This window comes from Melospiza melodia, assembly GCF_035770615.1.
Source record: "Melospiza melodia melodia isolate bMelMel2 chromosome 25 unlocalized genomic scaffold, bMelMel2.pri SUPER_25_unloc_1, whole genome shotgun sequence".
NCBI lineage: Eukaryota > Metazoa > Chordata > Aves > Passeriformes > Passerellidae > Melospiza > Melospiza melodia.
Window position 1 is genome coordinate 44608 of NW_026948504.1, and position 20866 is coordinate 65473.

Here is a 20866-nt window from a genome sequence, read left to right on the forward strand (position 1 = left end):
AGGGCTCTTCATTTCTCGGTCTCAAGGTTGTTTATTGTGTCTTATCTATAAAAAATTTTCTCCTGCCCTGCCGAGGTCCCTCCAGCAGGACAGTTCCAGGCACTCTGCCTGCCCCTGGGGCAGTTTTATGTCTTTATACAAAAAACTACCTGTACAATATTTACAATTACTTTCCAACACCCATGTCAGACAGTGAGCTTCCACTCTAAACCAATCTAAAAGTGCCACCATCACAGCAGAAGATGGAGGCCAAGAAGAAGAAGAAGCAGAAAGGCTGAACGCACCCAGTTCCCTCCATCTTGCCTCCTGAAAATTCATTCTGAAAACCCTAAAATCTATTTTATCACCTTATGATAATATTACCGCGCCTGAGTGGGTCGCAGCTGGTGATAGAGAGACGGTGAATCTTGTATCTTGATCAGAAGGCATATTTATTAAGATATTATATATAATACATTATTACTATACTAATAGAATATAGAGAGAGGTTTGCAGAGCAGCTAAGCTAGCTAAGCATAGATAGAAAAGAATCTATAACAAAGTTGTGTTCGAGGACTCAGTCCCCTAGCTTGCACTGGTGATTGGCCCTTAATTATAAACATAGGAAATGAGCCAATCAAGGTGTCCCTGTTGCATTCCCCAGCAGCTGATAATAATTGTTTACCTTGTCTTCTGAAGCCTCTGGCCTCCCGAAGACGCAGAAACCCTAAAGAAAGGATTTCTGTGGAGAAATGTCTGCGACATGATAACTTCACCATTATTTTACTCAAACTCTTGTGGCTTGCTGATCTTCATACAAGGTTGGCAATTTGCTCCATGGCTCACAATCAAACCCACACAGGGGCATTTTGGGCTCTGTGCCAGGGTCCCTGTGCCACCCAGGCCAGCCAGAGGCTCCTGACACATTGTCAGCAGAACGTCCTCGCTGCGTGTCCTCACCTGAGCTCCCGATGCTCTCCCAGGTGCCCCCAGGTTTCTGGGCAGCCCCAGCAGCGCCGTGCCCGCCCGAGGATGAGGAGAGGGCGGCGCTGCGTGCCCGCACCAGGCTGTGGTTCCAGCAGACCCAGGCGCACCGGCTGGGCCCCGACGGGGAGCTGCCCTCGTGGTTCCACGGCTTCACCAGCCGCAGGTGAGCCCGGCGAGGGCAGGGGGGGGTGTTCAGCCGGGTGCCCCCTCGCTGGGCACCCGGACGGGCAGCGGGATGGCAGGGAGGGGATGAGGGGGGATGGCACGGGGTCATTGTGTGGTTCCTGCAGGGAGGCAGAGGAGCGGCTGCAGGATCAGCCCCTGGGCTGCTTCCTGGTGCGCTTCAGCGAGAGCACCGTGGGCTTCGTGCTGTCCTACAGGTGAGCACAGCTGGGGCGGCCAGCTCGGGGCCCTCCGGGCTGCTGTGCCATGCTGTGCCATGCTGTGCCCATGCCATGCCATGCTGTGCCATGCTGTGCTGTGCCATGCCGTGCTGTGCGTTCCATCCTGTCCTACAGGTGAGCACAGCTGGGGCGGCCAGCTCGGGGCCCTCCGGGCTGCTGTGCCCGTGCCGTGTCATGCTGTGCCATGCATACCATGCTGTGCCATGCTGTGCTGTGCCGTGCTGTGCCGTGCTGTGCTGTGCCATGCCGCACTGTGCATTCCATCCTGTCCTACAGGTGAGCAAAGCTGGGGCGGCCAGCTCAGGGCCCTCCTGGCTGCTGTGCCCGTGCCATGCTGTGCCATGCTGTGCCATGCTGTGCTGTGCCATGCATACCATGCTGTGCCATGCCATGCCGTGCCATGCTGTGCTGTGCCATGCAATGCTCTCTCCCCTCCTGGCGGCTGTGCCCATGCCATGCCATGCCATACCATGGCATTCCATGCCATGCCATGCCATGCCATACCCTACCATACCATACCCTACCATACCATGCCATACCATGCCGTGCTGTGCCATGCAATGCCGTGCCATGCCGTGCCATGCTGTGCCATACCATGCCATACCATACCATGCCATGCCATGCCATGCCATGCCATGCCGTGCCATACCATGCCATACCATACCATGCCATGCCATACCATACCATACCATACCATACCATACCATACCATACCATGCCATACCATACCATACCATACCATACCATGCCGTGCCGTGCCATGCCATGCCATGCCGTGCCATGTCCCGCCAGGGGCAGGGATCGCTGCCGGCACTTTGTCCTGGACCAGCGGCCCGACGGGCACTATGGGATCCTGGGCGAGCGCAGTGCCCACCCCGAGCTGGCCCAGCTGCTGCAGCACCACAGCACGGCCCCGGTGAGCCCCTACCGAGAGCTCCTGAGCCGGGCACTGCCCTGCCCGCGGGTGAGTGCTGGGATGGCAGAGCCGGGGGGTCCTGGGGGGTTCTGGGGGGGCCTGGGGGGTCCTGGGGGGGCCTGGGGGGTCCTGGGAGAGCCTGGGGGGTCCTGAGAGATCCTAACAGATCCTGAGAGATTCTGAGAGATCCTGAGATCCTCTGAGAGATCCTCAGAGATCCTGAGAGACCCTGAGAGGTCCTGGGAGATTCTCAGAGATCCTAACAGACCCTGAGAGATCCTGAGAGAACCTGGGAGATCCTGAGAGACCCTGAGAGATTCTGAGAGGTCCTGGGAGATCCTGAGAGATCCTGGGAGATCCTGGGATCCTCTGAGATAATCTGAGAGCTCCTGAGAGCTCCTGAGAGATTCTGAGAGATCCTCAGAGATCCTAACAGACCCTGAGAGATCCTAACAGACCCTGAGAGGTCCTGAGAGATTCTGAGAGACCCTGGGAGGTCCTGAGAGATCCTGAGAGATCCTGGGAGATCCTGAGAGATCCTAACAGACCCTGAGAGATCCTCAGAGATCCTGAGAGATCCTGGGAGATCCTGAGAGATTCTGAGAGATCCTCAGAGATCCTGAGAGACCCTGAGAGATTCTGAGAGGTCCTGGGAGATCCTGGGAGATCCTGGGAGATCCTGGGATCCTCTGAGATAATCTGAGAGCTCCTGAGAGCTCCTGAGAGATTCTGAGAGATCCTCAGAGATCCTAACAGACCCTGAGAGATCCTAACAGACCCTGAGAGGTCCTGAGAGATTCTGAGAGACCCTGGGAGATTCTGAGAGATCCTGAGAGATCCTGAGAGACCCTGGGAGATCCTGAGATCCTCTGAGAGATCCTGAGAGATTCTGGGAGATCCTGGGAGATTCTGAGAGATCCCCAGAGATCCTAACAGACCCTGAGAGATTCTGAGAGATCCTGAGAGATTCTGAGAGATCCTGGGAAATCCTCAGAGATCCTGAGAGACCCTGAGAGACCCTGGGAGATTCTGAGAGATCCTGAGAGATCCTGGGAGATCCTGAGAGATCCTGAGAGATCCTGAGAGATCCTGAGAGACCCTGAGAGATCCTGAGAGCTCTGAGAGAACCTGAGAGCCCCGAGAGCTCCTGAGAGACCCTGAAAGCTCCTGAGAGACCCTGAGATATCCTGAGAGCTCCTGAGAGTCCCTGAGAGATTCTGAGAGTCCCTGAGAGATTCTGAGAGCCCCTGAGAGTCCTGAGAGCCCCTGCACATTGAAATATCACCAATCTAGCTGGACAGGACATGCCTGAGCTTGTCTGGCTCTTGGTGCCGAACCAAAAAGTGGCAACTGTGGTGTTTCACCCCACAGACACTTTGGGCTGGTTGGATTTGTGGTGTTTCACCCCACAGACACTTTTGGCTAGTTGGATTTGTGGTGTTTCACCCACAGACACTTTGGGCTGGTTGGATTTGTGGTGTTTCACCCCACAGACACTTTGGGCTGTGGGTGTGTGGTGTTTCACCCCACAGACACTTTGGGCTGGTTGGATTTGTGGTGTTTCCCCCCACAGACACTTTTGGTTGGATTTGTGGTGTTTCACCCCACAGACACTTTGGGCTGGTTGGATTTGTGGTGTTTCACCCCACGGACACTTTGGGCTGGCTGGGTGCTGCAGTTGGATGCATGGAGACAATTCCAGGCCTGCAGGAGCTCTGGTGGTGCTGGGATGGAGCTTCCCCCCATACCAGGGGCTGCTCCTCAGGTTTCCCTCTGTGGAGAAGCTTTAAGGTGATGGTGAAGGAAAGGAGTCCGTTCTGATGGAGGGTTGGGATCCAGAGCTTTATTCTCTGAATGCAGCACCAGCTCCAACAGAACTCCCTGAGCCCATGGTTGCTGCTCCTCTGAACCCCAGGGAAGGGGCAGGGAGCCACCAAGCAGGGACAAAGGGACAAAGGACACCTGGATGGCCCAATGCCCCCCCAGGGGTTTGAATGTGCCAATCACTCCCCGCTCTTCTGGAATCCCAGGGCTGACAGACAGCGCTGGGAGGGGAAAGGAGAAACGATTGATAAACCGGGCAGGGAATTATCAGGGCAGGGACACACAACACCTGCAGCCATCCGGAGGATTCTCCCAAGGGAAATCCAAGCATCACCAAAGCCGGGGTTGGAAGCCACCCGGAGCCGGCGCCCAGCTGGGTGTGCCCTGAGCTCGCACCCATCCCCACAGCTCTCTGCTCTCCCCGCAGAAAGAGGAGCCCCGAGGGCGGCCACAGGGTGATGCTGCTCATTCCACAGCGAGCCAAGCAGCGACCACACTGCCAGAGCACAGCCCAGGGTCCCTGGAAACGCCCAGGGCCGAGGTAAGGGGGCAGGGGGGATGGACAGGGATGGGGCAGTGACACCCACTGCCACCCTCACCTGTGCCAGGGAGGTAACGGGACAGGATGGGGCAGTGACACCCACTGCCACCCTCACCTGTGCCAGGAGGGATGGAGGCACTGCCCAAGGACAGGATGGGAGGGATGGGATGCAGAGGCAGCCACTGCCACCCTCACCTGTGCCAGGGAGATAAAAACGGGCAGGGAGGATGGAGGCACTGCCCAAGGACAGGATGGGAGGGATGGGATGCAGTGACACCCACTGCCACCCTCACCTGTGCCAGGGAGATAAAAACAGGCAGGAGAAATGGAGACACTGCCCAAGGACAGGATGGGAGGGATGGCATGCAGAGGCAGCCACTGCCACCCTCACCTGTGCCAGGAGGGATGGAGGCACTGCCCAAGGACAGGATGGGACAGGGGGGGATGCAGTGACACCCACTCCCACCTTCATCTCTGCCAAGAAGATAACAGGGGGGATGGAGGCACTGGCAAAGGACAGGATGGGGAAAAGAGGATGCAGTGATACCCACCCCCAGCCCTTCCTGAGGGAGATAACAGGGCAGAGGGATGCAGTGACACCCACCCCCAGCCCTCACCTGTGCCAGGGCAGGAGGGATGGAGGCACTGCCCAAGGACAGGATGGGAGGGATGGGATGCAGTGACACCCACTGCCACCCTCACCTGTGCCAGGGCAGGGGGGATGGAGGCACTGCCCAAGGACAGCATGATGCAGTGACACCCACTCCCACCCTCACCTCCGCCCTGTCCCATCTCCCCTCAGGCTCCACCGTCTCTCCCTGCCAAGAGCAGCTCCCGGGGGGCTGCTCGGGGGCTGCAGAGCCCCTCCAGCAGCACGGCAGCCCCCGAGGCTCCCTACGCCCGGGTGCACAAGGAGCCCGCCCGCCCCGAGCCCCCCGAGGCCAAGTACCAGCAGCTCATGTGCTTCCACGTCTACGCTGAGCCCCGCGAGCAGATGGAGCCCAGCCCCAGCAAAGCCCAGGAGCCCATGCCAGGGGCACCCCCCAACCCTGAGGGACCCCCCATCCCCGAGGAGCCCATCCCGTTCTACGCCATGGCCCGCGGCTGGAGCCCCCGTGGCAGCCCCGAGGAGAACATCTACTCCGAGGTGGCTCTGGCTGGGCAGGGGGTGCCCGCCCGGCCCCCCAAAGCCCCCCAGAACGCTTTCTCCACGCTGCCCCCCAAAGGCCGGCCCCACCGGCCGCTGTTCCGCAGCGTTTCCAGCCAGGACTGCAGGAGGAGGCAGCACTCGGGGGCTCCCAGCAGGGACACGGAGGACAGAGGAGCTCCCAGCACGGGCACGCAGGTGGGTGCATCCCCAAGGCAGCTCCAGAGCTCAGCCCCAACACCAGTGAAAGCTCCTGGAGTCTGGGGGATTCAGGGTTTGCTCCACGCCAGGAGCACAGGGAACCTGCAGTGGTTTGGGTTGGAAGGAAGCCCATCCTGTCCCAGCCTCTGCCAGGGGCAGGGACACCTTCCATGATGCTCCAAGCCCTGTCCAAGCTGGCCTGGAGCACTTCCAGGGATGGGGCAACCACAGCTTTTCTGGGCAACCTGTGCCAGGGCCTCATCACCCTTACAGAGAGGAATTCCTTCCCAATATCTCATCCATCCCTGCCCTGTGCACTGGGAAGAATTCCTTCCCAATATCCCATCCATCCCTGCCCTGTGCACTGGGAAGAATTCCTTCCCAATATCCCACCTAACCCTTCCCTCTGGCACTGGGAAGAATTCCTTCCCAATATCCCACCTACCTCTGGCAGTGGGAGGCCATTCCTTCTCAATATCCCATCCATCCCTGCCCTCTGCACTGGGAAGAATTCCTTCCCAATATCCCACCTAACCCTCCCCTCTAGCAGTGGGAAGAATTCCTTCCCAATATCCCATCTAACCCTTCCCTCTGGCACTGGGAATAATTCCTTCTCAATATCCCATCCATCCCTGCCCTCTGCACTGGGAATAATTCCTTCCCAATATCCCACCTAACCCTGGCACTGGGAAGAATTCCTTCCCAATATCCCACCTAACCCTTCCCTCTGGCACTGGGAAGAATTCCTTCCCAATATCCCACCTACCTCTGGCAGTGGGAGGCCATTCCTTCTCAATATCCCATCCATCCCTTCCCTCTGCACTGGGAAGAATTCCTCCCCAATATCCCACCTAACCCTCCCCTCTAGCAGTGGGAAGAATTCCTTCCCAATATCCCACCTATCCCTGACATTGGGAAGAATTCCTTCCCAATATCCCATCCATCCCTGACATTGTGAAGAATGCCTTCCCAATATCCCACCTATCCCTGACATTGGGAAGAATTCCTTCCCAATATCCCACCTATCTCTGACATTGTGAAGAATTCCTTCCCAATATCCCACCTAACCCTTCCCTCTGGCATTGGGAAGAATTCCTCCCCAAAATCCCACCTATCTCTGGCACTGGGAATAATTCCTTCCCAATATCCCACCTATCTCTGGCACTGTGAAGAATTCCTTCCCAATATCCCATCCATCCCTGACATTGTGAAGAATTCCTTCCCAAAATCCCACCTATCCCTGGCACTGGGAAGAATTCCTCCCCAATATCCCACCTACCTCTGACATTGTGAAGAATTCCTTCCCAATATCCCATCCAACCCTTCCCTCTGACATTGTGAAGAATTCCTTCCCAATATCCCATCCAACCCTTCCCTCTGGCACTGGCAAGAATTCCTCCCCCAAATCCCACCTATCCCTGGGCAGCAAGAACCATTCCCCCTCATCCTGTCACCCCAATTCCCTACAAAAACCGAGTCCCTGTCCCAAAGCCAAGGGCTGGGAGGGTGAAACACCAACCCTGTGCTGTTTCCTGCCTCTCAATTCCCTCTCCCTGGGAATCCCCCCAGGTTGTGCTGAGCCCAGAGCTGGAGCTGGAGCTGGATGACCCCGTGTACAGCAGGAGCAGCCCCAGGGACCTGCAGCCCACGGCTGAGAATGTGTATGAGCAGCTGCCTGGGGACTGCTCCTAAACCACCTGGATCCTTGCAGGAGCAATCCCAGCCTCCCCATCACTGCAGGAAGCCCTTAGCCCTGGGAGGAGCTCCAAAGGTGCTGTTGGCACCAGCTGGCAGTGCCAACCTGCTCCTCCAGCTTCTCAACCCTGCTGGACAGCACAGGGGGAGCCTGGCCTTACCCATGAACACATTCCAAGAGACTTCTGGTAATAAAATGAGGGGAAAAGGCTGTTACAGGAAAAACGGGGATGATTTTGGCACAGTTGGTGCATGCACTTGGATATTAAATTGGCCAGAAACTGGAAAAAAGGCTACAGGTAAAGCAGGGATGGGTTTGGCACTTGGATATTAAATTGGTCAGAAACTGCAGTGATGCCACACTGAACCTCCCCACGCCCTGCCTGCTTCCTCAGCCACAAAATTTGGGATGACACCACTGTCCCAGGGCTGCCCTGTGGGGCACAAACCCTGGAGAGCCACAGTGGGGCTGGGCAGTGCCAGTGGTGCTCCCAGAACAGGGAGCCAGGATGGCCAAACCTCCATGGCTTGGAGGGAAAAGGAGGGTTGGGGCATTGCAGCTGTTTTATCTCTGGGAAAATTCACTTCTGACCTTTCAGAGACCTGAATTTTGTTGGTGTCAGAGGGCTGAAAGTGGAACGGGAGCCCTTGGAACTTCCCTTGGTGCTAAAGCCAAGCCATAACCCCAATGAGAAATGGAAAGGGGAACGTGGCAGCTCCAGCCCCCACAGTGCAAAACCCCCTGGTCAAGAGGGTACCTGGATGAGGATCTGAGCCCCTGGTGATGGAAACAGGGCTGGGTGGGTTCATTTAGAAATATATTCCTTCAGCAAATCTCTTCTGGGAGGATTTCACTGTACATACAAGATAGGAATAAATTACTCAACAGTAACTTTATTCTGATCATTCAAATACTCAAAACAGGCTCTGCAAAGTACTAAACATACAGGGAGCTAAACTAAAAAATGAGATTAGTTTAAAATGTTCTAAGAAAAGACTTCAGTCATGGGGGTTTGCCTGTTTTTAAGAGGTAACATGGGAGAAAAACCACCTCTTGGGAGTTCTTCTTACCAGAATAACAAATATTGGCCATTTGAGCCAAATAAAACCCAGATTGGTGGGAATATAAGTTAAATAACCAGGCCAGCTCTCTGCTCCCTTCAGCATCACCAAAGTGATGCCACAGATTTGGATCCATGGATTGGGCCAGCAGAGCTGCACAGGATTTGCAGTCGCATCACCTTGACAGAATTCCTTAAATAAAAATAAAAAAAAAAAGGTTTGATTTGAAGAAATTAGGGCTGGGCAGTCTCCTCTTCCCAGCCAGGAGGGTAAAGTCAACACTTAATTGAAACAGAATTGATACAAACAAGCTGGAAAAAAAAAAAAAAAAAATTACAGTTGGCAGCTCTCCTCTGTGTGTGTGCCCAGAGGAAAGTGCAGAGCTCAGCCCCAGGCAGCCACACGAGGGACATTCACTTTGATGAGTCTGAGAACAGCCTGGGGCAGGACAGGAGGCCTTGGGCTGGGGGAGAAGGAAAGAGAAGGAAAAAGGAAGGAAAATATACATGCACACATGGCTCAGGGTAACCCAAAGCCCTGAGTGTGCCAGGCAGGAGAAGCTCCCCTCCCTCCACGTGTGGTGCAGGTCAGGGGTGCCCCCTTCAGCAGGGCTCAGCCTGTGGAGCCCAGAGCAAAAACACCCAATTAAAAACCAGGATATCAAAATTCTTCAAAATTATTGACGTGAGAGGAGTGCTGGAGCAGCCCAGACACGAGGAAACAGCTGTGAGGACACCTTAAAGGTAAGGACCAAACTAAAAATTCCAAAGCCAGGCTTGCTCTTGGAACTCACCGTGTTTTAGAAAGGAAAAACGACATTCTCAATGCACAGCAAGTCCAAGAGAGCAGCAAAGTGGGAACTGGGAGTTTATTGAGCCTCTGCTGAAGGGTCAGGAGGCCCAGCCTGTTCCCTCAGCACAGGAGCTGCAGCCTCACACCCAGCACGTTCCCCGTGGTGCCTCGGGACCGTCCTTGGAACCTTCCACATTTACAAGGAGGGAGGGGAAGGATTTACAGCTGGAGTTTCAGGACCTGCTTGCAATGCCCCTTCTTCTGCCAGGCCAGGGAGTGCAGTGTCCTCCCAGCCCCATGCTGGGGCCTGGCTGATCTCCAGGAGCCCAGCAGAGCCCGGACACAGCAGGTGACAGCAGCCAAAAAGCAGGCCAGATGTGTCAGAATCCGTACTTGGCTTGAGTCTGCCTTCTGCTGAGCTTGTTTTCAGACCATGTGTTTTTCAGTTCCAGCTCCCTCTCCTTGGCCTGCAGAGATGGAGAGGATGCTGTTAAACCCTCTGTGTTTCAGTGACTCAGCAGCATTCCTGCCTCGTGTGGATTAGGGAGCCCTTCAGCCCAGAAGCCTCGTTACAGGGCTCTGCACAATCATCCTGACAGAAGCCTGGATTAATTGGGATGCACAGGCATTTCATTGATGCTGAAAAGCAGCTTCTCGTGGGGACAGGGGTTTGCACAATCATCCTGACACAGGCCTGGATTAATTGGGATGCACTGGCATTTCATTGATGCTGAAAAGCAGCTTCTCGTGGGGATGGGCTCAGCAGCCAAGCCCGGGGCAGAATCCAGGACAGGATCCCAGGGCCTCAGAACGTGCAGGGAGGGAAAAGCAAAGCTGAAAGCTCAGGACTGGGAGCCCTTCAGATGAAAGCTCAGGACTGGGATCCCCTCAGACTGGGAGCCCCTCAGCTGAAATCTCAGGACTGGGAGCCCTCAGTGAAATTTCAGAACTGGGATCCCCTCAGCTGAAATCTCAGGATGGGAGCCCCTCAGATGAAATCCCCTCAGCCCAAAGCTCAGAACAGGATCCCCTCAGATTCAGCCCCGGGGCAGAATCCAGAACAGGATCCCAAGGCCTCAGAACGTGCAGGAAGGGAAAAGCAAAGCTGAAAGCTCAGGATTGGGATCCCCTCAGCTGAAATCTCAGGACTGGGAGCCCCTCAGATGAAAGCTCAGGATGGGGAGCCCCTCAGCCCAAAGCTCAGGATTGGAGCCCCTCAGATTCAGTCCCGGGCCAGAATCCAGGGCCTCAGAACATGCAGGAAGGGCAAAGCAAAGCTGAAATCTCAGGACTGGGATCCCCTCAGCTGAAATCTCAGGATTGGGATCCCCTCAGCTGAAATTTCAGGACTGGGAGCCCCTCAGATGAAAGCTCAGGATTGGGAGAACCTCAGCCCAAAGCTCAGGATGGGAGCCCCTCAGATTCAGCCCCGGAGCAGAATCCAGAACAGGATCCCAAGGCCTCAGAATGTGCAGGAAGGGCAAAGCAAAGCTGAAAGCTCAGGACTGGGAGTCCCTCAGCTGAAATCTCAGGACTGGGATCCCCTCAGATGAAATCTCAGGACTGGGATCCCCTCAGATGAAAGCTCAGGACTGGGAGCCCCTCAGATGAAATCTCAGGACAGGATCCCCTCAGATTCAGTCCCGGGCCAGAATCCAGGGCAGGATCCCAGAGCCTCAGAACGTGCAGGAAGGGCAAAGCAAAGCTGAAACCTCAGGACTGGGATCCCCTCAGGGCCAGGACTCACTTCTAACCCCATTGGGTCTCACCAGGGGGTTCTCAGGGCCAGCCCCTGGTCCCCAGCCTTGTGCTGCCCTGCAGTGCTGCTGGACCAGCTCACACACCACAGGGAGGGCACTCACCTGGTGGATCAGGTATGTGATCTGGTGTTTTCTCCTCTGCTGTCCTGTGGGCTGATCTCCTTTTTTCTGGAAAAAGCAGGAAGAGGTGAATTGTTCAGCCTGCAGAGGTGCCTGCACAGAGCCATCCCAAGCATTTGTTCCCCATTAAACTGCAGATTCCTGAGGCTGAAACACTTCCTGGCTGGCCCTCCCCACCCACACGCTGTGTTCTGAGGAACTCCTCTGCTCTCACATGTCATCATTTACCCTCCCTGGTGAGTGCCCAGCACCCAGCACAGCTCCAGCAGGATTTGGGCACTGAGCAGAGGCTCCCTCACCCTCACCTTGCTGAATGACTTCATGGTCTTCTCCTCTGTCAAGGATTTGGTCAGCCACTGCTGGGCCCCGCTCAGCTGGTCGTCACCTTTGATGTCCACAAAGTTGATCTCCTCCCTCCCACGATTCCTCTTGCCCTGCAGACGTTTGAACTGGAGGAAGAACACAAGAGCTGCAATTACACCCAGCACTGTCCTCACACCAGGCACAGCAAAAACACTTTTCCAGCCGGGGTTTTGATCTTTTGGAGATTTTCAGCGTTGTTGTACATGAGAGTATCTAAAACTACTCAGCATCAAGGTTATAATTTCATTTTCCTCTGCAGAAAGCAGCATTTGCTGCTGTTTCCAGACAGTGCCCATCCCTTGTGCTGGCATCTCCATGCCTAGGGTTAGTTTGGGGCCTCTCATGACAAGAGATTGAGGAGCCTGGAGCATGTCCAGAGAAGCAAGCAAAGCTGGGGAAGGGGCTGGAGCACCAGGAGAGGCTCAGCCTGGAGAAAAGGAGGCTCAGGGGGGACATTTCTGGCTCTGCACAATTCCCTGACAGGAGGGGACAACCAGTGAGCTCTGCTCCCAGGGAACAGGGACAGGACAAGAGAAAATGGCCTCAAGTTGTGCCAGGGTTAGATGAGGTTGGATATAGGGAAAATTCCTCCACCCTGAGGGTTGTGCAGGCTGCAGTGGTGAAGTCCCCACCTCCAGAAGGATTTAAAAGCCACGTGGATGTGGCACTTGGGGACATGGTTTAGTGCTGGGTGATTGTCTTGGAGGCCTTTTCCAACCTCAACAATTGGTTCTATTCTGTATTTATGGGCCTGCAGACCCAGCTGGAGCAGGACCCACACATGCCCACAACACAGCACGAGGCCCCCCAGAAAAAACCACCCAGCCCAAAGCCCTGGAAACCCAGGCAGTGCTGGAGGGCAGGAGTGGGGCTGCCAAGAGGCTCCTGAGTTCTGGCAGAGCTCAAAGCCAAACTGCAGAGGATTTGGGGACAGAAAATGGGGTGCCAACCGCTTCGTCGTCGATGAAGGAGGAGTCGGTGCTGCTCTCCTGTGGTGAGGCCTGGGCTGGTTCCACCTCAGGGTAGTACCCACTGCTGTAGTAATCCTGGCAGGGAAACAGGGAAATGGAAACCAGTTTGGCATGAGAGCAATCCTGCAGTGGCACCAGGCACAGACTGTCCCAGTGGGCTGATTCCACCAAGAGGGACAAAGCAACAAACACCCTGAGGGGCTTCTCACAAGGAGTGACAGGACAAGGGGAATGGCTTCCCACTGCCAGGATGGGATATTGGGAAGGAATTCTTCCCAATTCTGCCCTTGCACTGAGGTCCTGGCACAAGCTGCCCAGAGAAGCTGTGGCTGCCCCATCCCTGGCAGTGCTCAATGCCAGGTTGGACAGGGCTTGGAGCAACCTGGGATAGTGGAAGGTTGGAACCCTGGGACTGGATGGGCTTTAAGGTCCTTTCCAACCCAAACTAGTCTGGGATTTATTAGAATTTATTAGAATTCTATTTACTATAATTCTATAAACTATAATTTTATTTATTAGAATTATTAGAAACAAGCAGAGCTCAGACACCAGCTCCAGTGAGCCCTGACTATGCACCCTCACATGCAGGGCATTTTCACAGGAGTGCAGCTGTCAAACATCTGTCCAGCAAAGAACATCTGCAGCTCTCATGCTGTAGGAATCCCCTTGTGCTCAGTGCTGTGGCTCCCTGTGCCAGATAGCTTGGGCTGGATTCCCTGCCCTGAGCCCCAGGTACCTCACACAGGCTGGATTCCCTGCTCAGGTACCTCACATTGGCTGGATTACCTGTCCTGTGTCCCAGGTACCTCACACAGGCTGCATTCCCTGCTCAGGTACCTCACACAGGCTGCATTCCCTGCTCAGGTACCTCACATAGGCTGGATTACCTGCTCTGTGTCCCAGGTATCTCACACAGCCTGCATTCCCTGCCCCATATATTTCACAAAAGCTGCATTTCCTGCTCCATGTCCCAGGTACCTCACACAGGCTTCATTCCCTGCTCAGGTACCTCACACAGGCTGCATTTCCTACCCCATGTATTTCACAAAAGCTGCATTCCCTGCCCTGTGCCCCAAGCACCTCACACAGGCTGCATCCTGTGTCCCAGGTATCTCACAAACACTAAATTCCCTGTCCTGTGCCCCAGATACCTCACACAACCTGCATTTCCTACCCCATGTATTTCACAAAAGCTGCATTCCCTGCCCTGTGCCCCAACCACCTCACACAGGCTGCATTCCCTGCCCAGGTAGCTCTAAGGACTGCATTCCCTGCCCAGGCACCCCACACAGGCTGCATTCCCTGCCCTGTGCCCCAGCTACCTCACACAGGCTGCATTCCCTGCCCAGGTGGCTCCAAGGACTGCATTCCCTGCCCCAAGCACCCCACACAGGCCGCACTCCCAGCAGCAGCACCCAGCACCCAACTGGAGCCACCCAATCACCTCCTCAGAGCCCTCCCCTCCCCTCTGGCCAACAAACCCACCTGGTAGTACCCCCCAGGCTCTCCATAGGCAGAGGGGAACTGCCCATAGGGCTGGCTGCTGTAGTCCTCAGTGGCTTTGGGTGCCCAGCTGTGCTGAACTCCACTGGAGCCCACCCCCGTCTTGAACTCCAGCGGGGCGTTCGCGGCCGCGTCCTGGAACTGCGGCTGCGGCTCCGTGCCAGGGGGAGGCTCCTCCGAGCCCGGGTACAGGTAGGGCTCGGTGCCCACGGTGCCAGGCTCGCTCCTGTCCGACAAGGAGAAGTAGTTCTCTGGCTGCAGCTCCTCGTCGCTGTCCTCCTCCTCCTCCTGGGTGATCTGCTTGGTCACCTGCAGCGCCGCGCTCTTGGCCGCCGCCTTGATGGCCGACGGGGATGGGGTGGTGGGCACGGCCGGCTTGGGCACGGCTTTGGGCTTGGAGGAAGAGCTGGGGGGCTTGGCAGGCTTGGAGTCAGAGGAGTTTTCTCCTGCTTTCCTGGAGAAGGCGTAGGGCAGGAGCAAGCGGTTGGTCTCTTTCACCGGCGTGTTTTTGGGCTGAGGGAGCAGAGCGGACAAGCCGGAGCCCTCGCTGCGTCCCTGGTGATGTCCGTGCAGGACAAATGGATCAGAGAAAGGAGAGAGGGAGATTATTCACTCTTCATGACTTCCTGACAGTTATACCCCTCAATTCTAACACTTCTTGTGGGTTTCTCACTGCTTGGCCACTCTGAGTACACTGCACAAAAAGCCTGGGGGATTCTGAGGGGAATTGTGGCAAATATCTGCCCAATTCAATTATCTGCCCGAGGAAATCAGTGTGGATGATTTACACAAGGTGATCAGTTTGGACAAATGGATCCCAGAAAGAAAAGAAGGAGATTATTCACTTTTCATGACTTCCTGACAGTTATCCCCCCAATTCTAACACTTCTCATGGGTTTCTCATTGCTTGGCCACTCTGCACTACATAAAAAGTCTGGGGGGTTTTGAAGGGAAACGTGGCAAATATCTGCTCTATTCAAGTATCTGCCCAAGGTGATCAGTGTGGACAAATGGATACCAGTAAGAAAAGAGGGAGATTATTATTCACTCTTCATGACTTCCTGACAGTTATCCCACTCAATTCTAACACTTCTTGTGGGTTTCTCACTGCTTGGTCACTCTGAATACACTTCCTCTTTCACCAAAACTTAAACTGGTGAAAGTGCCAAAAGAAAAGACTTGAAAGCCACAGGATTTCAGGAATATCCCTAAAGCCACCAGGTGATCAGAGTGGATGATTTACACGAAGTGATCAGTGTGGACAAATGGATCCCAGAAAGAAAAGAGGGAGATTATTCACTTTTCATGACTTCCTTACAGTTATCCCCCTCAATTCTAACACTTCTTGTGGGTTTCTCACTGCTTGGCCACTCTGAATACACTGCACAAAAAGCCAGGGGGATTCTGAGGGGAATTGTTGCAAATATCTGCCCAAGGTGATCAGTGTGGACAAATGGATACCAGTAAGAAAAGAGGGAGATTATTCACTTTTCATTACTACCTTACAGTTATCCCACTCAATTCTAACATTTCTTGTGGGTTTCTCACTGCTTGGCCACTCTGAATACACTTCCTCTTTCACCAAGACTTAAACTGGTGAGAAAGAAAGGACTTGAAAGCCACAGGATTTCAGGAATATCCCTAAAGCCACCAGGTGATCAGAGTGGATGAGTTACACGAAGTGATCAGTGTGGACAAATGGATCCCAGCAAGAAAAGAGGGAGATTATTCACTCTTCATGACTTCCTGACAGTTATACCCCTCAATTCTAACACTTCTTGTGGGTTTCTCACTGCTTGGCCACTCTGAATACACTGCACAAAAAGCCAGGGGGATTCTGAGGGGAATTGTTGCAAATATCTGCCCAATTCAATTATCTGCCCAAGGAAATCAGTGTGAATGATTTACACAAGGTGATCAGTTTGGACAAATGGATCCCAGAAAGAAAAGAAGGAGATTATTCACTTTTCATGACTTCCTGACAGTTATCCCCCCAATTCTAACACTTCTCATGGGTTTCTCATTGCTTGGCCACTCTGCACTACATAAAAAGTCTGGGGGGTTTTGAAGGGAAACGTGGCAAATATCTGCTCTATTCAAGTATCTGCCCAAGGTGATCAGTGTGGACAAATGGATACCAGTAAGAAAAGAGGGAGATTATTATTCACTCTTCATGACTTCCTGACAGTTATCCCACTCAATTCTAACACTTCTTGTGGGTTTCTCACTGCTTGGTCACTCTGAATACACTTCCTCTTTCACCAAAACTTAAACTGGTGAAAGTGCCAAAAGAAAAGACTTGAAAGCCACAGGATTTCAGGAATATCCCTAAAGCCACCAGGTGATCAGAGTGGATGATTTACACGAAGTGATCAGTGTGGACAAATGGATCCCAGAAAGAAAAGAGGGAGATTATTCACTTTTCATGACTTCCTTACAGTTATCCCACTCAATTCTAACACTTCTTGTGGGTTTCTCACTGCTTGGCCACTCTGAATACACTGCACAAAAAGCCAGGGGGATTCTGAGGGGAATTGTTGCAAATATCTGCCCAAGGTGATCAGTGTGGACAAATGGATCCCAGCAAGATAAGAGGGAGATTATTCACTTTTTGTGACTTACTGCCAATTATCTCCCCCAATTCTAACACTTCTTGTGGGTTTCTCACTGCTTGGCCACTCTGAGTACACTGCACAAAAAGCCAGGGGGATTCTGAGGGGAATTGTTGCAAATATCTGCCCAAGGTGATCAGTGTGGACAAATGGATACCAGTAAGAAAAGAGGGAGATTATTCACTTTTCATGACTTCCTGACAGTTATCCCCCTCAATTCTAACACTTCTTGTGGGTTTCTCACTGCTTGGCCACTCTGAGTACACTGCACAAAAAGCTAGGGAGATTCTGAAGGGAAATATGAATGTTGCAAATATCTGCTCAATTCAAGTATCTGCCCAAGGTGATCAGTGTGGACAAATGGATACCAGTAAGAAAAGAAGGAGATTATTCACTTTTCATGACTTCCTGACAGTTATCCCACTCAATTCTAACACTTCTTGTGGGTTTCTCACTGCTTGATCACTCTGAATACACTGTATAAAAAGCTAGGGAGATTCTGAAGGGAAATGTGAATGTTGCAAAAATCTGCTCAATTCAAGTATCTGCCCAAGGTGATCAGTGTGGACAAATGGATCCCAGCAAGATAAAAGGCAGATTATTCACTTTTCATGACTTAATGCCAGTTATCCCCCCAATTCTAACACTTCTTGTGGGTTTCTCACTGCTTGGTCACTCTGAGTACACTGCATAAAAAGCCAAGAGGATTCTGAAGAGAAATGTTGAAAATATCTGCCCAATTCCCAAATTAATGCCTCTTTCACCAAGACTTAAATAGGTGAAAGTGCTCAAAAGCAAGGACTTGAAAACCCACAGGATTTCAGGAATATCCCTAAAGCCATGAGATGATCAGAGTGGATGATTTGCACAAGCAGTCAAACACTTTTTCCCATGACAATTGTTTAACCAAGTGCCCTTGTTATTTACCTGAAGAGTATTTTTTTTCTTTGCTGGTTCATCTTCCTCTGAATCTGACTGAGAGAGAAAAACCAGAGCTCAGCACAACTTGAGACATCAAACTAAAAAAGTCATGCTAATAAATCCCAGGAAAATAAACCCAAAGGGAGGGAAGAACTGCACAGCTACAGGTCAGGGACAAACAACAACAGAGTTACTGGAGGGGAAGCACAAACCACACAAAGGATGCAAAGTTCCCTACAGGGATACAGAGAATTGTTCCCAAAAATGCTGAAATTGCTAAATATCTGGTTAAAACTTGTGTGGAAAGCCTGGTTGGCAGCAGAAAAGCTATCTTTATCCTCTCCTCCTCTTTCTGTGACCCCCCCAAACACAGCACTGAGTTCATCTGGGCTCCCCCTAATGCTGCCAGGCCACTTTTCATGGACAATGTTTATAAATCCACCAGTCCCCATGGAAATTACCCCAGTTCAGCTCTTCCCACAGGCACAGGCACTCCTGCCACACCAAAACCAGCGACACAACCATCACCTCCACATGGCAACAGGCTGGGCTATGAAAGCTGTCCCTGCCTGTGGGCACTGTGAACAGGGTGAGCTTTAAGAGTTTCTTCCAACCCACACCACTCCAGGACTCCAAATGCTGGTTTAGGTGAGATATTAGGAAAAAAATTACTTTGTGAGGGTGGTGAGGGTCTGGCACAGGGTGCACAGAGAAGCTGTGGCTGCCCCTGGATCCCTAGAAGGGTTCCAGGCCAGGCTGGACAGGGCTTGGAGCAACCTGGGATAGTGGGAGGTGTCCCTGCCCATGGCAAGAGAGTGGGGCAAGACGGGAATTAAGGTCCCTTCCAACCAAACCATTCCATGATTCTGTGACAGTGCTGTCCCAAAGGAAATTCATCCTCTGTCCTCAGCAGTGGGGAGAGGATGAAACCTCATCAGCAGGGATCCCAACTTAAAAACCAGATGGAAATAGACCTGCCTTCCCCTGCTCTCACTGTCTGGGTTCACAAGCCTGCAAGGCACAGTAATTACAAAAAAAAAAAAATCCCACAAAATGAGAGGGAAATGGTCACCAAAAAGTTTAGAAGACGCCTGAAGCCTTTAGACAAATAAGCAATAAACTGGCTGAAAAATCCACCACCTGCACAGGAAACAAAAGATGGTTTTGGGCTACAACGCCCTTGCAGCTCCACATCATCAACTCGTTAACTCCAGGAATAAGAAGGGGTGCAGATAATCTGGGTTTGGCTGCATTCTGATTATAAATAAGGTTTCTATATCAGTTTAATTCTGCAAAGCGCTTTAGCATTAGGGCAGGCAGCCAGGACAAATCTCCCCGAGGATGACACAACAATAGATCCCGGTACACCTCGGTGTGACAGAGCGAGGGAAGAGCCCCGCTGGGGGAGAAGTTTCACCCCCGAAGGGAAGGGCTCGGGTTCGATCCATACTCACATCCCCCTTGTGCAGCTCGGGCGCCGCGATCCGCACCGGCTCCGTCCTCTTCTTTGGCTTGGGGAGGCCCAAACCCGCCCCGGGGGAGGCAGCGGGGGGCGGGCCGAGGGGGGAGGCGGCGGTGCCCGCGTTCCTGGGGGGCGGCAGGAGGAGCCCCCTGGCCCGGGGGGGCTCCGTGGCCCCGTCCCCGCTGGCAGCCGGTTCTGGGGCGCTCTCGGTGCCGGCCTGGCCCGGCGGGGCGCTGCCGAAGCCGCTCAGGGTGGCCGGGGGGCCCATGAGGAAGGCCGGGGGTACCGCGGGGGCTCTGGGCGGGGGCAGCGCGGCGAAAAGCCCTCGGGATGAAGGCTGCTCGGCTGTGGATGGAGGAGAGTCGGCGGCTTCCTCCTCCTCGCCCGCAGGCTCCTCGGCATCGCTGTCCTCCTCGCTGCTGGCGTAGGCCACGAGGGACATGGCCCCGGGGAGGGCGGCCCTTGGCGGGCAGCAGCCGCTACGCGAGGCCGGGGATCCACCCTCCGCGCTAGGCCGCGCCGCCGCCGCGCCTTCAGCGCCCGCAGCGGGGAAGAAGGGGCGGGCGGGGGCGAGGCTACGCCGCCATGGCGGCCCCTCCCCGTGCGGCAGCGGGGCCGCGGAGCGAGGCAAAGCGACGGCGGCGGCTCCGCGCTCCCGGTAATGGCTGCCGGCAGCGCCCCGCTGCCCGCGCTGCAGCCGCGCAGGACTACAACTCCCAGCGTGCACCGCGAGCAGCGCTGTGCCCGCCTCCCTGTGCGCTCCGCCGCGAGGCATCACGGGAAATGTAGTCTGTGCTGCCACGCGGCGGGAGCAGGACAAGGCCGCGTTGCCATCCTCCCCTCTTGGCACGGTTTGGGCACGATCGGTGCTGCCAGCCCCAGCAAAAGCCTGGCCAGGAGCTGGGTTATCCCCCTCGCATTTTGCTGATTTTTGGTTTGATGCTTTTGGCCTCCTTCTAGCTCGTTCTGGCCTTAATAAAGCAATAAACCAGGCTGGAATTTGGGTCCCCAACACCCAGCAGAGCGACTGTAAAGTAGCAGCACCAAATAATTGTTATAGGTAATAAATGAAAAAGCTGAATTAATAGTAATAATAATGATGAAAGCCAAACGGAGATAAACGAGGAGTGTAGCCTGAACCCTGCGTGGTTTGGAGCACTGTGAAATCCAGCCCCGTCCCACCCCTCCTGGCCTGAGGAGTGTTAAAAATACAGAATTAAAAATAGGCACGGAGGCCTTGGGGAGCACGGGAGGATTCCAGGAGCTGGGACACACGAGTTCCGTTTTCCTCCATGTAAAAAATGTGTATTTTGATTGGCTTTTCTCAAATATTAAAATAAAATGAATATTGTATGTGTTATGTTAGAAAGTTATGCTGTATTAATTTGCTTAAGTAGTGTGTTAAATATAGTTTTAGGTTATAACATAATGTTAAAATAGAAACTATGCTATGTAAAATACTTTTTGAAAGAGAAAAATAAAGTACACCAAAATAACAGCCACAAAACACCTAAATCTTTAAAAATATATATTTATTGCTCCATTATTAGAAAAAACTAACTTCTTCCTACCTTGCTCAGCCCTAAAGACACTGTCAAGATTAAGA

At 53.6% G+C, this 20866-nt stretch overlaps 2 protein-coding genes across 2 annotated transcripts; one reads left to right on the plus strand and one right to left on the minus strand.

Moving 5' to 3' along the window:
• Nucleotides 1-950: 950 nt before the first annotated feature.
• LOC134433073 (SH2 domain-containing protein 2A-like) lies at nt 951-8586 on the plus strand. Its single transcript, XM_063181967.1, has 6 exons — nt 951-1129; nt 1257-1346; nt 2163-2334; nt 4538-4651; nt 5454-5996; nt 7569-8586. Exons 1-6 carry the CDS (start codon nt 951-953, stop codon nt 7689-7691), a joined length of 1221 nt encoding a protein of 406 aa, XP_063038037.1. The 3' UTR covers nt 7692-8586.
• Nucleotides 8569-19763, minus strand: LOC134433067 (proline-rich protein PRCC-like). Its single transcript, XM_063181960.1, has 7 exons — nt 19253-19763; nt 17805-17852; nt 14248-14820; nt 12742-12837; nt 11734-11877; nt 11411-11476; nt 8569-10015 (listed from the first exon to the last, which is right to left on the minus strand). The coding sequence occupies exons 1-7, from the start codon at nt 19700-19702 to the stop codon at nt 9929-9931; spliced, it is 1464 nt and encodes a 487-aa protein (XP_063038030.1). The 5' UTR covers nt 19703-19763; the 3' UTR covers nt 8569-9928.
• Nucleotides 19764-20866: the final 1103 nt, after the last annotated feature.